This window comes from Anabrus simplex, chromosome 7 (genome assembly GCF_040414725.1).
Source record: "Anabrus simplex isolate iqAnaSimp1 chromosome 7, ASM4041472v1, whole genome shotgun sequence".
Taxonomy (NCBI): domain Eukaryota; kingdom Metazoa; phylum Arthropoda; class Insecta; order Orthoptera; family Tettigoniidae; genus Anabrus; species Anabrus simplex.
Genome location: NC_090271.1, coordinates 120,713,282 through 120,736,151, shown reverse-complemented (window position 1 = coordinate 120,736,151; position 22,870 = coordinate 120,713,282). Strand labels below are relative to the sequence as shown.

The 22,870-nt window shown below is 39.5% G+C and overlaps 1 protein-coding gene across 2 annotated transcripts in view; it reads right to left on the bottom strand.

Moving 5' to 3' along the window:
* Positions 1-22,870, bottom strand: part of Mis12 — a 51,728-nt gene that overhangs the window by 26,154 nt on the left and 2,704 nt on the right. The window contains exons 2-4 of one of the 2 annotated variants that reach the window (XM_067150729.2): positions 18,491-18,651; positions 4,844-4,981; positions 4,314-4,725 (exon numbers count right to left, since the gene is read on the bottom strand). In XM_067150729.2, the coding sequence (XP_067006830.2) occupies positions 4,525-4,725; positions 4,844-4,981; positions 18,491-18,651 (500 nt within the window). In that variant the 3' untranslated portion in view covers positions 4,314-4,524. Of the gene's footprint in view, positions 1-4,313; positions 4,726-4,843; positions 4,982-18,490; positions 18,652-22,870 lie in introns of those variants that run through there. The other variant, XM_068228508.1, reaches the window with a different exon arrangement.

Genomic DNA, 22,870 nt, shown 5'->3' with positions numbered 1-22,870 from the left:
ACATTCTCAAAATTCCCTGAGGGGGGAACACTGGGGAGTTTCAAATTTCAGGCTCAGCATATGAACGCAGCCAGATATATTTATTCAAAGCGGTAACATATAGGTTTCATGGGCTTAAAAGTTTCTTGAAAGTCCTCATATTTAACCCACTCTCCCAAAACATGATGGCGGCACAATTTGCCAGACGAGACAGAAAATTGAAATTTGGCAAAATGATAGCTTTTAACAAGTAACCGACGGAAATATTTCAAGGTATTTAATATTTTTACGTTTTACCCCCAGAAAGTACCGAAAGATGGAGTGGAGACCTTCGTTTCGAGGTATTTGTTGGCTAAACAGTAAGTCATATCACGAAACGGATGGCACAATCTCAGTTCAATTTGGAGTGATCTTCAACTTTGGTCCTATGGCTTTTTGTCGTATCTCTATCGCTTATAAGTTAGATTTGCCTTTATTTCTCGATTGTACGTAAATTTTGTACTTTTTACATGTATATATCATAGTTGGCCACACTTATGGTAAAGATAGAATCATTAAATTCGGCAAGAACATTGGACAGCTATGTGGCAATATGTGTGCTAAATGCTATGTTTGTAGCTGTCACTTGCCTTTGACCCATGCAAACAATCGATTGTACGGAAGTGGAGTGATTATCAAATGTTAATGTTTCAAATTTTTGTACGCAAAGTCGTAAAATGACACCGACCATCCGTAAAATCGTAAAATGCTGGAATTTCCATCAATTTTACAGATAAACCGTAAAAGTTGGCAGGTATGCAATTGTAATAAATTCTCACCACATCAACTTTGACTGGCAGTAAAAATGGGGACCTTCTCCAATTCCTGTATATCTGGCGTTATTAAGTAGGGCCTACCGTTGTAATGAATAATTCCCTTCTTAATTTGACTGGTAGAAGGCAAGGTAGCATGCAATTTTGTTCAAAACTCCCCTGCCTGACTGTGTCTGACAGTAGGCAACTGTGCCTGCTGTTATAAACAACCATCTAAATCGTGACTGGCATTAAGCAAAGTGGCCTGCTGTTATAGTTGAAACTCACCAACTCGAGTATGACTGGCAGTAAGCTGACTGGCATTAGGAAAAGGCGGCCTTCCATTATAATGATAACAGCACAACTCAATTATGACTGGCTGTAGGGAAGGTGTCTGCCATTATAATGAAAATTCCTCAACTAGAATGTGTCTGAAAGTAGGAAAGGGGGCCTACCATTATAACAAAATATCCCCAAATCGATTGTGACCAGAAGTAGGCAAGGCGACCTGACGTTATCATCACAACTCCGCAACTTGCACATTACGTAGGAAACAAAGTATGGAAACCACCCCATACTGCTTTCAGGTAACGCTAAAAGATATGCAATTTTTAAAAATCGTATTAACTGCGTATACATAAATTTACTTCGATACTCATATACAATGTAGAATACCATGGCGAAGCACAGGTAATTTAAATTTCCTAGTAAATCAATAAATATTGGAATTGAGGGATTGTTTTTTTTTTAAATCAAGGATTTCTGTCTAAAACAGGAAATTTAGCATATCAGTTCAAGAGGCTGACCTCTGGAATAGATAACTGTAATATGCTGAAAACAAATTCCTGTTGATAGAAATAAAGGTTTGCTGGCCCCAACACACAGCTAACTAGTTGTTGATAAATCATATGCCCTCAGTTCATATGTACTGTTAAGATTGCCTGTAACTGAACCAAGACTTTAAGTGAAATACCACCATAAATCAGGAGCTTTTCTCAATATTTGACAATAGATTCCACAGCTGTTCATACAGCAATAAAGTGGACACATAGTGATCATAAAAAAATAACATAAGTAAACACCAATATTTAAAACATTTCTATGTATCTGATGCAGAAATGGTCATGATATAGGCTTTTGGGCTCATGCCATATCAAGAAAGTAAGGTGAAAATCTTTCAAGTTTCGCAGAGAGTTTTTCTCTGCGCCTTCAGAAGAAAATCTTGACTGTTCACGAGAAAGACTTCTCAAACAATGAGGTTTGAATTTAGACGTTATAATTGAAGTGGAAGTGGTACATTCATTCGTCACCACATGGCTCACCGGACGCGGAACAGCGCCAGCATTTGAAGCGGAAGCTGACGGAACCATCAGAATCAGTCTGAGAGGGTCACACAACATAACAGGGGTACACACATATGAAAGTATGACATCGACACAAGCCTGGAATGAAACATCTGGCGATGAGGAATGTACGAATTTGGAAAACACTGAAACGAAATAACAATAGTGAAGGGAAAGGGAATGGAACTACCTAATTAAATCCTTAATGGATGGCAACCATGCACTACTTAATTGATAGCCAGCGTCCCTGTTGAAATTCTTAGGATTTCTACGCATTTCCACAGCTTCCTTCATAATCCTTGAAATGTAGGGCTTACGATAGGCGGTATGTCCTAAGGAGCCCTCCGGTTTCTTTCTTACTAGAACATTTTACGAACAAAGAGACGGAGTGGCTATGGGAAGTCCACTTTCGCCCATTGTGGCTAATTTCTTTATGGAGCATTTTGAGGAGGAAGCTATTGCTTCAGCGCCCGTCAAACCTACGATTTGGTGGAGGTATGTTGATGATACATTTGTGGTGTGGACAGAAGGTCCTGAGTAACATTAAATATTTCTAAACCACCTAAATCAGCCACATCCTTCAATAAAATTCACTATGGAGATGGAGTCGGACGGATGCCTTCCTTTCTTGGATGTTCTAGTAAGAAAGAAACTGAACAGCTCCTTAGGACATATCGTCTATCGTAAGCTTACCCACACAAATCGCTATCTTCATGCAGATTCTCACTACCATCCAGCACAAAAACAAGACATTTTCACGACACTCACCAAGAGATTATAAATTTTCCAGCTAACTCATTCTTGGTTGCCAGCGTTTCGCCCTCGTGTGCTAGGGTGGGCTCATCAGTTGGTACCTAGCACACCTACCAATACGCTGGCTAGTGCATACCGTGGAGGCCACTGCGTAGGCTAACTGGAGCCACCGGCAGTGCCAATGCACTAAGAGACTTTGTCATCTATATCATCTGATGGCCAAGCAGGCATCAATTTTTGGTAATGAGACAAAAGTGCATTGGCACTGCCGGTGGCTCCAGTTAGCCTACGCAGTGGCCTCCACGGTATGCACTAGCCAGCGTATTGGTAGGTTTGCTAGGTACCAACTGATGAGCCCACCCTAGCACACTAGGGCGAAACGCTGGCAACCAAGAATGAGTTAGCTGGAAAATTTATAATGTCCAATAACGGACCATTTATATTGGTATTACAAATTTACTCATTCAGGACAAATATTTCAGATTTCAGACTCCCTATGGGAATCAACATCTATATCACTCACCAAGAGGGCGAGACAAATTTATGAGCCATGAAATATCCAGGTGGAGATGGACACACTCAAAGTCATGTTCAAGGGTAATGGTTACAGCGATTTGCAGATTCATAGAGCCCTACATCCCAGAGAAATGCCAAGCAAAGCTCACAGAAGGAAGAAGTGAAGGGAACTACCTACCTGCCTTACATTCGCAACACCACAGATCAAATTGCCAAGGTCCTCCGCAAACACAATATAAAAACCGTGTTTGGCAGAGTCACTAAATTTGCTCACAGTCTGAGTAAAACCAAGGACAAATTGTCGCCACTTTTACACCCTAGGGTATACGAAAGGTATACGTTGGGCAAACATGCCGGTCTATTGGTAGTCGTATCAAGGAACATGAACAAAATATTCGTCTGAACCAGCAAGACAAACCTGGAATAGCTAAGCACGCTCTATCGTCGGGTCATGATATCGTGTTCCAAGATGCTCAAGCTCTTACCCACACGAAACACAACAGGTCCAGGATTATACAGGAAGCTGTGGAAATGCGTAGAAATCCTAACAATTTCAACTGGCTATCAATTAAGTAATATGGGGTTGCCAGCCGTTAAGGATTTACGCAGGTAGTTCCCTTCCCTGTCCCTTCACTACTGTTATTTCATTTAGGTGTTCTCCAAATTCATACGTTCCTCATCGCCAGATGTTTCATTCCAGGCCTGTGTCAATGTCATACTTTTATTTGTGTGTACACCTGTTATGTTGTGTGACACTCTCAGACTGATTCTGATGGTTCCGTCAGCTTCCACTTCGAATGCTAGCGCTGTACTACGTCCGGTAAGCCATCTGGTGACAAATGAACGTACCACTTCTACTTCTATTTTAACGTCTAAATTTAAACCTCATTGTTTGAGAAGCCTTTCTCGTGAACAGTCAAGATTTTCTTCTGAAGAAGTAGAGTAAGTTCTCTGCGAAACATAAAGAATTTCACCTTCTTGACACGGCGTGAGCCCAAAAGCCTATATCATGTCTATAAGTACAGGCCGTGAAAGCAATAATGGCAACAGAAATGGTTAAATTAAAGCTTAAAACCAGGTCGTGATAATCTTCATGATATTCATTTTTAGTCTCAAGTATCTTCAAAGTCTTCTATAATATATTAATCATTTGTATTTATGTTCCCAGAAAGTTCCTGTATCTCTGAGACTTCTTCCCCTAGAAGCTTGATTTCCTCATCACAACGAATAAGAGCTAACCTGTCCAAATGGCGAGATTCTATTTTATTGACTAGAGACACCCAGTTCTCAATATCTTGAAGAGTTTCCCGCTCTCTTTGAAGATAAGTCTTCATGAGCAAGTTCTGCAGGCAAAATGAACACACATTTTAAAATGACAAGTAAGTGGGTTGAATTCTGGGCATCATTGCTTGTTTTCAAAAAGTAGATAAAATGTTGTAACAAAATTATAAGAAACCTTACCCGTTTGGCCTTCTTCTTCAAGTTTTCTATCTCCTCATCGATCTTATCAACCTCATCTTGGGTGTATTGCCTACTTTGTGCTGCATCTTCAGGTAAAATGACATGGTCAGGAATTGCAAAAGTCTTCTGCACAAGAGCCTGTACATAGCAGCAAATGTGAATTATTACTTTAGAATTCATGAAAAGTTATAGGAAAATTATTAGGGTTTGGTTTTTTTTTGAACTAAAAAAATCTGGAAATATGCATGCACTTATGCCCTAAACAATACCAAAATATGACATTAAAACTTGAAAATATGATGCACACGAAAATTTACTTAGAAGACCAGCAGCAAACTGGCTATATTCTTAACATTCTTTTGTATTTTCCATTTTGACTACTACTCTTGAAACCTGCGACATTCAAACTTTATTTAACCACAAAATATTTGTTAAGAAAATAAAATCCAAAACAACTGAGCATAAATGAAATGACTAGGCATTATCACCACAAAACATGTCAAGAATACTTAAAGAGTGGCTAAATCTACTATAACACAATCAAAAATATGCTTTTATACAACTTATATACTGTATATATATCTTAATGATAAAATACAGTAAAAAAACACCATGGTAATCTGACGAGAAGTTGCGTGAATGTGGGGTAATGCATGCAGAGGGTAAGCATAGCTATTGCGCATGCGTCAACCTCAAGTCTCAAGGCCTGACAAGAAACATTGGTTCTGTATGCGGAGATCATTGTGAACTACGGTGCTAATGTGTTTTAAATTGGTGGTGCAATTGTGCTTTAGTTACCCATTTACTGTAAGTACTGCATAATCAACAGTTTAATAATGAACACGCATCTCATTCAGAGAGTTCGCTTTGTTGATCACAACTAATGTGTGTAGCTTAGTGTAGTATCTGTTATTTGTGCCGTACCTACAAGCTGCCGCGACTTCTCGCGAGATGCAGATAGTATACATTTATATAACGAATGAAAACAATGTCATCATAATTTTAAAAAAACTAGAAAACTGTTTAATTTAACTGAAGTTTCTAGAAAGAGATCAAGATAATAATGTCATAGAAATTTGAGCTGTAATTATCAACCATTTCATTTCAGTTGATGAAGTGATCTCTTATATTTGACAAAGTTCAAAATATTTTATAGATTAGGTGGTAATTTTTGTTTTAAGAGGAAGTACAACTAAATAAGTTTCACACAAAGTTCAAAAACAATTCAGGTCCCTAGTCAGAAAAAGTGCTATGGCACAAAATGTGATCAAATGAGTAACTGCAATTTTCTGTCACCCATTGCCATCTCTTATCTATTCAGAGTTTCAACCAAGTGATGCAACTCCTACTGTCATTATATAAGGTTTTCTAAGTAGATAATGTTAGCCTTTTACATCATTTCCACGAGAGGAGGAACTGTACTGAGTGCTACTTCCTTTTTATTTATTTATTTATTAACACTTATTACGCCCACTTTGGAGCACAAAATCAACCTTATACAATAAAATCTTCAAAAAAGTAAGTACAACAAAAAATAAGTTCATTTCTTAAAACTTGATCATTTCTCCTTTTCCCAACACTTCTTCATTCTAGACGATCTTGCAGCAAATTCTTCTGCTGATATACTGCTTACATTTTGATGTTTTAAGTGATAGTTTTGTATATTTGTTGTTTAGAATCTTCTTCTCTTCTCTATTTTCAATTTGTTCTGTAGTAATTTTCAATTTCTTTAAACCAAGTGTTTTTTTGTTTTACTATTCCAAAAGAAATCAAAAAGCTGTTTTAGGAGTCTAAAACATGGCAAATGGTATAGGTGTCCAAAAAATGCAATCCTCCATTTTGTCATCCTGTCAATAATTGATTCACTTTCCTTGTAAATTACTGAATTGGGTAAAAGTCTCCACTGGCCATCAACCTGTGCTTTTTATTTATAATTGTCTGGAGAATTCTTATATCCACTTTCTGCAGTTTGTCTGTTGTTGCTTCGGTATTAAGTCTGAATAATGTTCCACTTCCATAAATTGCTTCTGGCTTGATGACTGAGTTATAATGGCAAATTTCAGCATTAAATGAAATAGGTTGTTTTTTGTAACCTGGCCATGTAATTTGTTGTGCTCGTCTCAATTTTACAGTTCTATTACCTATGGATGCTTTTTCATTAGCATTCCAAGCAACAATTTCACCAAAGATATTTAAATTTATTTGTATGTATGTATGTATGTTCGGTTCTCAGCCCTAAGGCTTGTTGGATCCTCAACAGCTCCGCCATCAGCTGACATAGATGGCCTAGGCAATAGTGAAGAGGCGTACTAGGGAAATGAGGAGTGAGGTAGTTTCCTGTTGCTTTTCTCACCGAGCCAGAAGTTGCTATTACATATCAGTCTGCCAAGCCCACTGAAATGCATGCATCATCTGATCATCTGACCCTATGAGCAACATTTTCACACCATTCATAGTGAGGATTGGCTGCATAAAGAATGTTAGTACTAGCATTGCTCATACCTCAGAAATTTTCATACTGTCAAAGCAAAGGTTAAGACTGAGGCAGGTCAATGAAAGTAACAAAATTGCTCTAGCCTATATCAGAAGACACAGTGCACTGTAAACACTAGGTCCCGCCTTTTATTTTCTGAGTATTATTTAATATAATATGTGGAGTGTCAACTTTAAAAGGGAGCCGGTGACCTTCAATGTTAGGCCCCTTAATACAACAAGCATCATCAAGCAAGCACTTTAAAAGGATGGCATCATTTCCATTTTCTCAAAAGATATTTTCAATCCAACCTTTGCTGCTAATCTTCCTAGTTCCTCTACTTGTAATTTTGCTTCTTCTATACTATTTGCTAATAGGTAATAGCGTCAGATCATCAGCAAACGCAAGACAATTTAGTCGAATATTTCTTCAAATCTCAACAGTTGGAGGACATACCTTACTCCATTCACGCATAATTTTTTCTAGCACACAAACATCAATGGGGATAATCCATCTCCCTGTCGAAGACCAGTATGAATTTGAAATGGTTCAGGATTTCATTTCTGAACCTAACGTTAGACTTTGTATTTCTCATAGTGACCGCAATAAGGTTAACAAGTTTCCGATGTAGACCAAATTCAGTAAGGATATGTAGTAATGATTCACGATGGATAGTATCATAAGTCTTTTGAAAATCAACGAAAGTGATCACTAAATTTTTGCTTCTAATGTGTTGATGTTTTACGACCCATTTGAGACTGATAATCTGATCTGGACAACTTTGTCCTGGACAAAAACCACCCTGATATTCATCCAATTCACTATCATGCTGGTCATGGATTCTGGAATATACAATCTTACAAAAAAATTTATAGGTGATATCTAGCAAAGAAATTCCCCGATAGTTACTAGGATCTGATATATCACCTTTTTCATGGATTGGGTGTATAATTGCAACATTCTATTCTTCAGGTAATTTTTCTGTATTCCAAATGTCAATGAGATGTTTATGTACATTCTGAATAGTCTGTATATTCGCATTCTTCCAGAGTTCTGCTACTGGTTGATTTTATTCTGCTGCTTTAAAATATTTCAGTGAATCAATATCTGCACTTAGGCCTACTTCATCGTAAACCAGTGGTATGATCTTCTCCAAAGGTGTTTTATTTCTGGGAAAGGGATCAAATTCAAAATAATTTTTAGGTTCATCATTATTAAGTAATGTTTTGAAGTATTCAATCAAAATGACTGCATTGCCATAATCATTATGGGCCACCTTTCCCTTCTTACCTTTCTTCAAGAAAGTAGGGGGGAGTGTAAATTTTTTGATATTGTTTAAATGTCCTATAATAGTCTCTCGCTTTATTTTGATTGAAAGCTTCATCAACAGGTTTTAATGTTTCCTTCTGATAACTTCTTTTAACTCACCTGATTTCTTTAGCCGTTAATCGTCTAGCATTGATTAGTTCTTCTCTAGAGCTTTCTGTTTTTGTTGCTGATTATTCAACCAGGCTTTATGCCGGTATAGTATTGCTGTATCACACTCTTCATTCTACCAAGCATATTTCTTTTTCGTTTTTAATGGGAGCAACTTCCACTGCTATGGTTTTTAATTTGTTAATAGTGGTTCCCAAGATATCACTTTAAAATTTTGTGGATTTCTCTAAGTGTGTTCGATTGTTAATGACATAACTAGGATCATCCAATCTTTTCCTATTAAGGTTATGCAGTTTATTTTTCCTTTTAGGAGTTAATTAAAATTTAATCTTGGAGATGTAATGGTCTGAATCAACATCGAAACCACAGAGAAACTTAACATTATAAATTTCTTCATGAAATTTACAATCCATGGCCACATGATCTATCTGGGATTCACCCAATTTAACATTTGGACTTTTCCAAGTCATTAATTTATGTGGTTTTCTTTTAAACCTTGTTGTTTCTAAAATTAGTCCATGGTTAATACAAAATTCAATTAACCGTTCGCTGTTCTTGTTCATTAATTTATGTGCTGGCCATCGTCCCACCACAACACAAAATTTTCTCTCACGTCCAATCTTTGCATTAAAATCCCCAAGAAGAATTTTAATGTCAGGTATATTTGTTACTAATTGGTCAAGTTCATCCCAAAATTGATCTGTTCCCTCTTTGTTAGTTCTATTGTTTTTATTTGTTGGAACATGAACATTTATCAATGTATAGATCTTGTTTTCCACTTTAATCATTAATAATGCTACTCTTGATGAATTTGAGGAAAAACCAATAATGGAGTCTAGAATTCTATTGTGTACCAAGAAGCGAACTCCAAATTGAGGAACATTCTTTTAGACTATTTCACCTGGAGGTCCTTTATAGGGACGATACCCTCTCGATTCAATTGGGTTCTAATCAGTATTACGTAATTCTTGAAGAGCTGTGATTATCTATTGGATGTTTCAACTTACCAACCTTCATCAATGAATTGATATTTAATGCTGCCAAATAAAAAAAATTTCCTGGTTTATTGAACTTAAGTACACTCTTAGTTTGATTAATCTGCATGATTGATCATTATGTCTCTGGGCACTCTGACTCGCCACAATCCTCTATCTGACACCCCACCGTATCCGAATGGTGTCTTCGTTTGGAAGATTATATAGCTGTCCAAACCAGTGGATTCTTTCAATAGAAGATTTCCCATATTAGGTTGATTGTCTGATCAATGATCAAGAGTCTGACCGTGGTCAGGATTTGCAATTCCAGATGTGATCTGGAAAGGTGATAAATGAAATAATTATGATATGATGAAAAATGAGATAGTGAAATGTGTTTGCCTCAAGATGTTCTCTGGCTGTTATTTTACGGCATTCAGCCAACCTCGAGTTACAATTCTAAATGTTATTTACAAAGGTGAAGATGAGAGATGAAGGATGATTTTATGAAATTGTGATGAAGGCTTTCTGCCTTATTTCATCCTAGTTGCTCAGGGCTGGGAGTAGGCATTTCCTCTATACCCTACAAACATTATGATTTTCCCACTAATACTCTGAAAGCTGATTGCAGTGGTTTCCCACTGGGTGATGGGGTGGCCACATCCCTACTTCCTATTACTGTAAGACATACAAACATGCTATTGTGACAAAGGAAGTCAAGAGTATAGGGAGGCCAGCAGAAGGCTACAATGCTGGTGCACCAGCAACAAAGGTGCGCAGGGTCAGCAGTGAGCAAAACAATAAGGGAGCTCTTTAGAAGAAGCTGGCCAACAATAAAATGGCACCCAAAATGATCTGGAAGTGGAAAGTGCAAGAAACATCCACTGGCCTATAAGAGCAAAGGTGGGGAAACTCTTGAGTGAGTTACAAGACAGTCATGAGTGGAGGTGGCAGGGAATTTTGTTTTAAGAGGAAGTACAACCAAGTAATCATTCTCTCTATAGCCTCCTTGGGCCCCACGTAACCTATAGGTTACATAGGTTCCCAGTTTTTTATCTTGGTCGCCAAGCAGTGCAGGCCGCTACTAATGTTTCCAATACCATCTCAGAGAGTGCGGCATCGGCTACGCTGATTTTCAGACACATCTTGCCACAGTTGGTCACAATGAATGTTTACAAAATGGAGTCCAGAGGTTATTGGCAGAAATCGCATCACAGTGAAAGTAAGTACACTTTTCCAGTAATAATAATAGTTCTAGTATTCTAAAAAAGAGTAGTAATGATTCTACAAGTTCACTAATACGTAATTCATGAATAATTTTATAGGAATCGCAGAGGTGCCAACCTCTGAAGTGGGTTATCAGTAATCACCCTCCGCCCCTCAGAAAATGTGAGAGTTTACATCCAAAGCATGTACTCCCTACTCGATATTGATACCCCCTTTTCTTCCCGACACAATCTAGTCTTAAGTATATCATATTACACAATAACATTTGCACACTACTTGTTAATTCAGTGATAAAACATTCTTTGTAACTTGTTTCGCATCCAGCAGATGCTTTTCAGTGTAGGTATTCTTGAAACATCCTTCCCTCTGTGATGACATTTTCGTCTTCTGAACCATAAACAATTCCAGTGTACATGTGCTTAATGTGACCCTCAATTCTGTAAGTACAACATTACTTAAGGATTTGTACTGGAAAAGAGCAGAGAAACTCTTCATTCACACAATGAATTTCACAACGCTTACAATCAAATAAGCAGAGTTGCCAAATCATAAGCAATGAAACGAGGAGGATTTATCAGAAAAGCTGGAAAGGATTGAACATATTTCCTTCTTTATTTCTTTTTTCCGTAGAAAATGACTTTCATGATAATGTCGCTTTTCCGTAAAAATTTCCCCTTTGACAGTAATGCTGTAATCGTGAGGTGAAATCCGTTATAATTGCAGACAACCCGTAATAGTTGGCACCTCTGGAATCTGCAAAGTGTAACGAACAGTGGCATATCTTGTAATGACGTAACCTATAGGCTACAGTGGGTCTCACTTGAAGTAATATTTTATACAATGTGTGTTTCTTGTTTTTAATGCCTTGATTCCAATGTGATTCTGGAAATTGTAAATGGGGACGTGTCCGATATGTCAGACCTTTCTGATGATAAGGATGAAAGAACTTTTGTCACTTTACTTCCTGTACTCCCCGATGGGACACATGATGAGGAGGAGGATGAAGAAGAGGCAAAGGAGAAATCCAGTACGAGGGAATCTGGAAGAGGTCTGATGTATTTGAACCATTTCCCCCAGCACCTCTACCAGAACCTGTACAAGAGCCAAAAATACTCCCTCCTCTCTCAAGATTCTATAGATATGTTGGAAGCAACATATTTGCCACATTGATAGAGTTTACACCGCAGATACCTACGTGACAAAGGGATTCATTTGGAAGCCACAGCAGAAGAGATGAGGAACTTTTTTGCTGCCACCATTATTTAGTCTTATTTGAAATATCCCCGTATACGAATGCATTGGGCCAGGAAGACCTGAGTCCCACATATTGTGGACAAAATATTAAAAGCAAGATATTTCAAGATAAGGAGCAACCTGTAACTTGCAGATGACACAGAAGTGGATGCAAATGAAAATTTGAGTGACAAGTATTGGAATTGGAAACTACAGATCAAAAAAACATTCAGCAGTGACAAACATTCCATTGATGAACATATAGTACCATTCTGGGGGCAGGTAGTTATGTGTCAGTTTGTCAGAGGAAAGCCAAATCCATGTGGCCTGAAAAATTTTGTCTGTGCTGCTCCAGATGGGCTACCAGTTAACTTTTTTTTGTATGAAGGAAAGGGAGATAGTATTCTGAATGATGCTGCATTTCACAATCTGGATATTGGTGCAAAAGTGGTATTTCGATTATGTAGGTCTCTACCACCTGGCTCAGCAGTATACTGTACATGGACAGATTTTTCACTTCAGTTCATCTGCTGGATATTCTACATTCTAAGTGTGAAGTACAAGGCACAGGAACTTTGCAAAAAATCAGGATACCGACTGATGAGCTTTGGACTGATTCTGAAATGAGAAGAGCAGGAAGAGGAATCTATGATATGTTAGTGACAGATGACGGTCAAGTAGCCATTGTTAAATGGCATCCCAACAAGCCTGTCATTTTAGCTTCCAATGAAGTAGGGGCTGTGCCAGTGAGTCAGTGTCGTCACTGGTGCAGGAAAACAAAAGAATATTTTTTGTAGATTGCCCTCAGATTGTCCTCTCATACGATGAAAATATGGTAGGAGTGGATTTTTTAGATCGAGTTACAGCAATATATCAAATTCTTGCTCATATAAAGAAATGAACCATAAGATTGATATTCCATCTGATTGATTTTGTTCTGGCTGCTTCGTGGATAGAACATAGATGAGCCGAAGCTGCAGAAAACACGCCCAAGAGGGAGAAACTTGACTTTTTGGCCTTTCAAGTAGAAGTGACTCACTCACTAATGAATTCACAGTCACAAGTTGAGATGGAAGAGAAAGATGAAACAAAAAGAAATCCCGGAAAATGTGAAACCTTCCCGCTGCCGTCTGCCAGGGTGTGACAGTCCAAAATATAGGGTCGTGTGTTCCACTTGTAAGGTGTTTCTGTGTATGAATGAAAATCGGAACTGCTACAAAGTTTCCCAGGAGTTATGATTTGACTCATGTACTTTTAGTGTGTTGACTCATTCAACCTAAATTTGTAATAATTTTGTATGAAAGGTTATTTTTCTCCATTTATTTTGAGGTATTTGAATATAGAGAACTGATGTTTAACTTTAGTGCATTTTAAAGTATCCAACATTGTACAAAGAAAATATTCCATACTTTTCCATCACAAACATTAAGACCCACTGTAACCTATAGGTTACGTATGGTATTGGGGCAGTAAATAGTTTCAATTTCAATGTCGTATTTCTTTTGTAAAACTGATATTTCTAGCATCCCAAAATTCTAAAATTTGTATTCAAAACATGTTTGCTTGGACCGTGGGCCCGAGGAAGATAGACAATCATGACCCAAAGAGTCTGCGAGGAGTAAAATGGCCTTGATAACGATAAGTGTGTTGAGTTATGAAGTGAACTGCTCTGGTAATGACACTGCGTTGTGAGAGGCTGTGATAGAGAGCAGAAGTTAGACCCACCAGAGGGCTGTTCGACCATTCGTAAGTGTAAACTGTGTGAAGTGGCAAACTCGAACATGAGTGAACTTCTACCCTGTTAACAGTAATTTAATAAATTTAGTCAACAGTAAAACATGCTATCTTTCTGAGGTGTCATTGTAGTTTTAAGGACTCTGACAACCTGCCATACTCCACTGCCTGACAAAAAAAACCCAAAGCACCTAGAAGAAATGGTCAGGCATCAATGTAATTTTGTACATGTATACACCATCGGCAGGTAAGTAAATGATTAGTTGCAATTCCCTGGTGGCCGTTCTATCTGTCACAGAATGCATTAGTGTTGTTACCAGGCCTGGTAGGGCATATAAGGGCCATGAACAGCTTCACATGTTGAGTGATTGCTGTGGAGGGCACGAAGATTCTGCGTACTTGTAAGCGACAACATTCTTATCACCTGACAGAGTTTGAAAGTGCCTTCTTTGTGGGTCTCCATTTGGCCAGCTAATTGAATCGTGCAATATCCAGATTTGTGCAGCATTTGGATGTGACAGTGATCCGACGTTGGACTGCATGGAAACGTTGTCAAGGTTCCGGTCGACGTCTGACCACCACAAGGGAGAATCACCGTATTGTGCACCAAGCACATCATAACCACATCACATCTGTGTCTACCTTCCGAGAACAAGTAATGTACTCCGTGCATGTACTGTGTCATCCCGCACCATTGGTTGGAGACTAACAGGAGCTGGACTAGGAAATTACCATTTCATGCATAGGCAGCCGTTAAACCACAACACAAATGGCCACTTTTGGAGGAGCGCTGTGACCGAGAAGCGTGGACTGCTGATGAATGGTGTTGCATTGTGTTCAGCAATGTGCGGTTCTGAACTAGCCCGAATGACCATATTCTGCGAGTATGGCGGCGACCTAGCGAGACGTCCCATTATTCAACTGTTTTGGAGAGGCACAGCAGTGTTATTTCTGGTGTCATGGTGTGGGGAGCCATCGGGTATGACTTCAGGTCACAGCTGGTAGTGATTGAGGAAACTCTGACAGCACAATGTTATGTCACAGACATCCTGTGACCTTACCTTTCATGCAACAGTATCGTGGTGCCATTTTTCAATGGGACAATGCTCGTCTACACACGTGTCCCTATATGAACTGTCCTTGTGATGCTGATGTACTCCCGTGGCCCAAAAACTGATAGGTGGGCTCGTTCTGCCAAGTACTTTGTAAAATTGACTTGATTTTGTAATCACTGAAATGACATCACATACCCTCTCAACATGTGAAGTTTCATTTAGTTTCCTCCTCCCTTCCTGGGTGCTTCAATTTTTTTGTCAGACAGTGTATAATAAAAACAAAGAATGTAAAAGTTTAACAATTCAACAAAATGAAAAGACTTGAAGATAAATTTATGTTTTAAGATCTCTACAACTTCACTGAATATTACTCCCCTTGTTCTTGGGCATATCTACCAAATGAGGAATAAGATTTTGGAGTATCAGAAAAGAAACTGAGAAAAACTGAGCACACATCTACACCAGACCAGTGGTATGTTGTACAAGATGTGAAAATAAAGTAATGAGGCTGGTAGTGTTCGATCAGGCAACACTGGTGATGGAGGACTTGGAGGGGAGGCAGGTGAACATGTAATACACCATCAGTGCACGTGGAACTCGCTAAGGTCATGTTAGTTGTCCATACAGATTGTTTAACCAAAGCAGGTTTTGCTTCAGACTGGGAAACAGTGCAACAAAATTTTTTGCAAAACTTTGGCAGGTCTACCGAAACAGTGTTTGGTCAAGGGCCCAGGTGTTTTGGTGGTTTAAGGCATTTGCAGAGGGAAGAGAGTCGATTGAAGATGAACCTCACAGCGGAAGGCCTTCAGTTTCAAGAACCGATGCAAATGTCAACAGAGTCCGAGATCTTGTGCGTTCAGATCATGGGTTGACAGAATGATCAAGGCAGGAATGAATTTGAGTCACAATGCCGTTCATCAGTTTTTGACCAATGAATTGGGGATGAGAAAAATCTGCTCAAAAACATTTAACCGAGAACCTGACACAGGACCAAAAGGACATAAGGAGTGACAGGTGTGCCATGGTAACGCAACAGCTTCATTCTATGCTAGAGCGGAGATTTTTTATTTTTTTTTGTTAGGGGCTTTACGTCGCACCGACACAGATAGGTCTTATGGCGATGATGGGATAGGAAAGGCTTAGGAGTTGGAAGGAAGTGGCCGTGGCCTTAAATTAAGGTACAGCCCCAGCATTTGCCTGGTGTGAAAATGGGAAAACATGGAAAACCATTTTTAGGGCTGCCGATAGTGGGATTCGAACCTACTATCTCCCGGATGCAAGCTCACAGCTGCGCGCCTCTACGCGCATGGCCAACTCGCCCGGTCTAGAGCGGAGAGCAAAGAGGACTTCATAAAATAAGTTTCAAAATTCAAGGTAAGTACGTCCAAAACGGCAGTGTTGCCTTTTAGTCAACAAAACACCCATACTGACATCACTCTAAATCGATCAAAGTTGGAAAAAGTACATCAGTTCCATTATCTTAGCAGGGTAGTAACAACAGATAGCCAAACATCTGCAGAAATCACTAGTAAAGTACAGTTTTATCATCTTGTGAGAAAACTTCCTGAGATAAACAAGTTCCATTACGACCGAAATTAATACTCTATACGAGCTTCTTTGTACCTGTTACCACGTAGTCTATAAATCTGCATCCAAACAACAGGAATACCAACAAACTACAAGCAGTGGAAATGAAGTTCTTAAGAACTGTGATTCAGAAAACAAGGAGAGACAAAATAAGAAAAAAAAAAAAAAAACGCCACCACCAGGCTGAGTGGCTCAGATGGTTGAGGTGCTAGCCTTCTGACCCCAACTTGGCAGGTTCGATCCTAGCTCCGTCCGGTGGTATAGGCAACCTGCGCTTCTGTGAGGATGGGGCTCTACAAGAGTTAATTCTAATGCTGAAGGCAGCACAAGCACCCAACCCCCGAGCCAGAGGAATTAACTAATAACAGTAAAAATTTTGAAATTGAAGCTGGGACACCTTGGATCAATGTCCGTATGTTAACTATTCAGCCACGGAGTCGGACACTGAATCAGTAAGATATTGTATGCATTTATAGAATTTATAGACATCATTAAAGGCAAGCACACATATTGCCACTTGAAGCTGTTGGCCAAAGCAAATGCCTGATGCATGGAAGAAGTGCATGTTACCCACCGACCTTGCAAGGGGACTCAGTGGGAGGGGGAGGGGGAGGGGGAGGGAGAGAGGATGAGGAGATATATCTATGCATATGAATCAAACTAGTATTTGTTAGATAGTTTAGTTCAAAGATTGCATTATACTTTAAAGAATGCAAGACATGGCAATTTTACACAACTATTAATATTGTGATCGTAGCTATAGGACTTCTATTCCTACATAGAATCCAACCCAAAAGGATTTGATTTTTCATTTTAAAAATCTCACATGCATTGGAAATACAGCTTTATGAGAAGCTAAAGATGATATCACTCAGTTACTCTTTACACAGTTCAAACAGGTAAGACTTAACAAAGTGCTCCCCAGCCTTGAGGGATGTACTTAGTTTCTAGCAACTGTTAACAAATGAGGAAATATATATACTGGTTGCAAGGTGAAGATTTTTACCAGTGATTTCTTTACACTATATACGTTTAAGTGTAAGAATTTATCACCATTGGTTTATTTTCAGCAATGGGGTTAGAAAACTGTTTTCCCTCGAGGCATAAGCTCAAACAAACCCTATGGCGCAACAGGCTCAAAGGGCCATTGCCTTCCAGGCAACCACAGCTCAGCCCGAAGGCAAGATGAATTCTCTAAGCCATTATTCTTGGCTTTCTAGACCGGGACTACCATCTCACTGTCAGATAGCTCCTCAATTGTAATCATATAGGCTGAGTGGACCTAGAACGAGCCCTCAGAACCAAATAAAAATCCCTGACCTGGCCAGAAATCGAACCCGGGACCTCCGGGTAAGAGGCGTGCTACCCCTATACTGTGGGGCCAGATTGAGGCATAAGGGGTTAAAACATTTATCACCATTGGTTTATGACTATCAAAGGGTAGAGAGGGGTCCACCTTCTCCACCCTTTGATAGTGATCAGTTGTCAATACGGACCATAATGAAATTCGTAACTCATGACATTGGTTTATAAGTTTTTATTCTGCTGTGTTCACAGTGGCATCTATCTGTGTTGAATCCTGGGAGTGACATTACACATAAATTTCAGCCAATGGCAGCGGCTATACCAGCGGTAAGGGAAATGTCAAAACGATTTGTATCAGTGTTACCATTTCTATTATGTTATACGAGTAAATATATTTCTGGAGGAGGGCTGGTGGATCCCTGGCGTTGGCTATAAACAGATTTATATAATACATCTTTCCAAATAGTGTGATTTATGCTAGGGAGTGTTTTGTTAAGTTTTTCTGTTCAAGTAATAGAATGTACAGTAAGATAGTATTAATTTATAAATGACACTGTTTATTGTATGTACATCTTACTTCACAAGAATAAATCATTCTATTTCTAATAAGCTCATACAATACCTCAATCTCCCCATGTTTGTTAGTTGCAGCCACTTCATATTCTTGTAGCAAGGATGCAGTTGCTCGTTTAATTTTTTCCACATTATGTTTATCCTTCTTGCTTAAGACACCTTGGAGCATATTCATTGCAGTGATAATGTTATCATGTACAATTGATTTGACTAAAACAAGTTTAGAAAAAAGAAACAGATTTAATGATTTTATGCTCATATCACAAAAGACAATATACTTAAAATATCTTAATCAGAACAAATGATTAAATGAATCACACGTTTTCTAAAAAATTTACGGCAAACGTTTCTATATTTGTGGAGGGCAAAATGATATTAGTTACATTTTATGTAGAGAAAGTTTTCAAGGTCAGCTAATTTTTTTAAAATGGGAACACAAATATTTATTTTATCAGATTCAGGTTTTACACAAAAAAGGCAAGCAATTTTTGTCTGAAACATTTTTATTTATTAAACTAATTGATTTTTTATAAAATATTTAAGATCGTTGAAAAAATATTAACACAAAGGCTGCGTGGTTAGGGTCTCATAGCTGTGAACTTGTACTTGGGAGATGGTGGGTTTGAATCCCATTGTCGAAAGCCCTGTTAAGATGGATTTCCATTTTAATACCAGGCAAATACTGGGACTGTATCTCACGGCCACAGCTGTTGCTACTTTCCCAATCCTATCCATTTCCCATCCTTGTGTTGCCGAAAACATTCGATATGTTTGTGTGACGTTAAACCACTAAAAGAAACACCCCAGAAATGCTGTTTAAATAGAGAAGTTTTATTTTGTTTATCTTTCTCATAAACAGTCATTAGCTTAACAACTTTGTAGGATTAAGTCAGAATTTCGTACCTATTGAAATACTCTAGCAAGAGGATCGCGATGTACACTTTGCATGACAAAGTTGCAATTATTTTCATTTAAAAGTCTACAAATCAACGTGTAAGACAGACTGCATATTAATGACAGAGCTCCCGGAAGAAATTTAAGTCATGCTCAGATACAATGACAGATACTGAAATCCCAGCACCAAAAGGACATTAGTTTACAGGAATGCAATTTAGATTAGGTCTATGCAACTGTCTATCAGTTGAGGAACGTTTTCAGGTCACAGGGTCCAGCTATGCTCGAGAAGACATGCAACATAGTGGTACATTAATAACTGCTGTAGCCGCCACAATTTTGAATGCAAGCATGCAAACATACATGCATGCAGTGTGTCATACAGGTGCTGTCTGTCATTTTTTGGATGGAGTTCCATGCCTGTAGCAATTAGTCAAATCGGCAGTGGTTAATGCTGGTAATGGATGATGCTGGATTTGGATACGTGTTCAATGGGCAAAGGGTCTGGTGATCTTGCAGGCCAAGGCATCTGATCAACACTCTGTAGAGCACATTGGGTGACAGCAACAATATGAGGACAAGCGTTATGCTGTTGGAAAACAACCTCTTGAATATTGTGAATGAATGGCAGTACAATCACCAGTCTGATGTACAAATTCACTGTCCAGGTTCTTGGGATTATGATGAGTGCTACTGCTGTCAAAGAAAATTGCTCCACAGACCATAAACTCCTGGTGTAAGTCCAGTGTGTCAACACTGCAGACAGCTTGGTTCCAAGGGCTTGCCTGGCCTCCTCCTTATCAACCTATGGTCACCACTGGCACTAAGACAGAAACGGCTCTTATCTGAGAACACAACAGATCTCCACTCCACCCTCCAATGAGCTCTAAATTGACACCACTCAAACCACAGATGGCAGTGATTAGGAATTGGTGGCATGAATGCTACAGGATGTCTGGCTCGGAGCTCTCTCTCGATTAATCGATTTGTTACAGTTTATTGTGTCACTATGGTGCCAACTGAAGCTCTGATGGATGGAACATTGTTGCCAATGCCGAGGCACTGTGGATACATCCCTGCCAAGTCTTTCTGCAATATCGCAGAAAGAACATCCACCTTCTCATTGTCCTCCTACACGGCCATTTAAAATTCAGTAAGCAGTTGATACTGCGTTCTTCGTCTCCTTAAAGGCCTATATGGCTCACACCTACCTCACAACATCAACATAGGACGATGAGTAATGCTCACAAAGTGTACAGCGTGTATTGAAAGCAAACTTTCTTTGCAAAGTCATAGTGGCACTGCTAGCAACCCTCTTTGTCAACTAGCGCGCAAGTATGAATACGCGTCATCTTTCGCATGTGCAAATACGCCTCCCAAATTTCGTTTATATAGCACAACTCCTTCTTGGTGGACTACATTTCCTGCCAGTGTATGTGACTTAGTTGAGAAATTTAAACAAACAGGATCAGCTGCTTAAGAAAGGCTCTGCATATGCATGAAGTCACTACAACTGAAGTCGTAGGATATGTTTCTGCTAATTCAATGATTTTACTTTGCAAAGCGTTTTCTTACACTGTAATTTTGATGAGTTCAATCAGTACCATACAATTCTCAAAGTACAGAAGTTTCCTCGTTATAAACTTGTAATACATAAAAGACTGACTGAAGAATATTTGGATCAAAGGGTTGAGTTTTGCGAGATAATGATGGAGGGACTAAGAGCAACTGAATCACTAAGGAATATATGTACTTCTGATGAGTGCACACTTTACATTAACGCTTTTGTAGGTACCGGACTGATGATAAACCATGTATATGAATGGCTTGTTAGTTCCTAAAATCAGTTGTTTTTAAAACACAACCTGTTACAATTGAACTCTGAAGAAGGATGACTACAGTTTACAGGAATATTTCTAAATGTCTGCTTCAGAATGTTAGATGGGCTTCTAAAACTCGTCTATTTTCGTATGCAAACAAATGAAATCTACGTTAATCTTTCAAAGTATTAGTGTGTAACACTATTTTACAACTTTCTTAATCTATATACACTGACTGAGCAAATGTCATGGGATAGCAGAGCACTGATGCGCAGGTGTGTTGTCTGCGCACCACACGCCCCCTGTGCCAGGCAGTTGTATAGAGACCTTGTGAGCAGTGGCTGTGCATGTGACAGGTGTAACATGAAACGTCGTCGTGAGCTGACACCGTTCGAACGGGGTATGGTGGTCGCTGCCCGACTGATGGGAAGTGCGATTTCGGAAGTGGTGCGGGAATTCGGCTTCACACGATCAACCGTGTCCAGGGTGTATTGTGGATGGTTGAATGCGGGTGTCACCGTCCACAACAGACGAACAACCGGCCGTCCAGCCACCCTCGATGACCGTGACCGGCGACATCTGAGATGGTTTGTCAATAGTGACAGACGGGCAACCGTGTAACAAATCACGGCTCAATTCAACACAGGCCGTGCTAGACACGTCTTCCAGTGGACAATCCGTAGGAACATGGTTTCTATGGGGTATGGGAGCCGGCGTCGCACATGGGTGCCACTGTTAACCCAACGTCATCGGGCACAACGACACGCATTTGTCGCCAGTCACCAGGGATGGACACTGGAACAATGGCGAAACGTGATATGGTCGGATGAATCACAATTTCAACTGCACCATGCCGATGGGAGGCACCGTGTATGGCGCAGACCACATGAAGCGATAGATCCTGCCTGCCTCGAAGGTGTTGTTCAGGGTGCTGGTGTCTCTGTTATGGTCTGGGGTGCATTTTCCTGGTATGGAATGGGCCCCTAGTTGTTCTGGAAGAGACTTTGAATGGTACGCGGTATGTTGAGCTGCTCGGAAACAATCTCCACCCATTTTTGGCCTTCCAGCACCCAGACGGTTCTGCAGTGTTTCAAAATGATAACGCGCCGCCATATCGCTTCCACGTCGCCCGGGAATGGTTCCAGGAACATGCAATGGAGGTCCAACGACTGCCATGGCCACCCGGAGCCTCGATATGAACCCCATCGAGCATATCTGGGATGTCCTGGAAAACAGGCTCTGTGCCATGGATCCTGCACTCATGAACGGACCAGCATTGGCGGCCGCTCTGCAAACGATTTGGTGTCACCTGTGCCCGGAGGACTACCAGGGACTTCTTGATTAATTAGTTTCATTTTCCGTATTGATAGTTAACATGTAATATAGATAAGAAAAGGTTCCACCTTATCAATACCAATTTTATTTATAAGTTAATTTATAAGTTGATAAGGTGGAACCTTTTCTTATCTATATTACATACCAGGGACTTGTCGACTCACTTCCACGGCGTCTCACTGCAGTTCGCAGGGCCAGAGGAGGCCCCACACGCTATTAGGTGACTATCCCATGACATTTGCTATGTCAGTGTACACTGCCAGAAAAAAAAAAAGAAAAGAAAAAATATGTAAAATCCTCAAGGACTGTGTTTTAGTGGCACCAAGTTATAATATGTGCATATTGAGGGGTTCTTGGCCTCCCAAATGCCAACCCCTTGC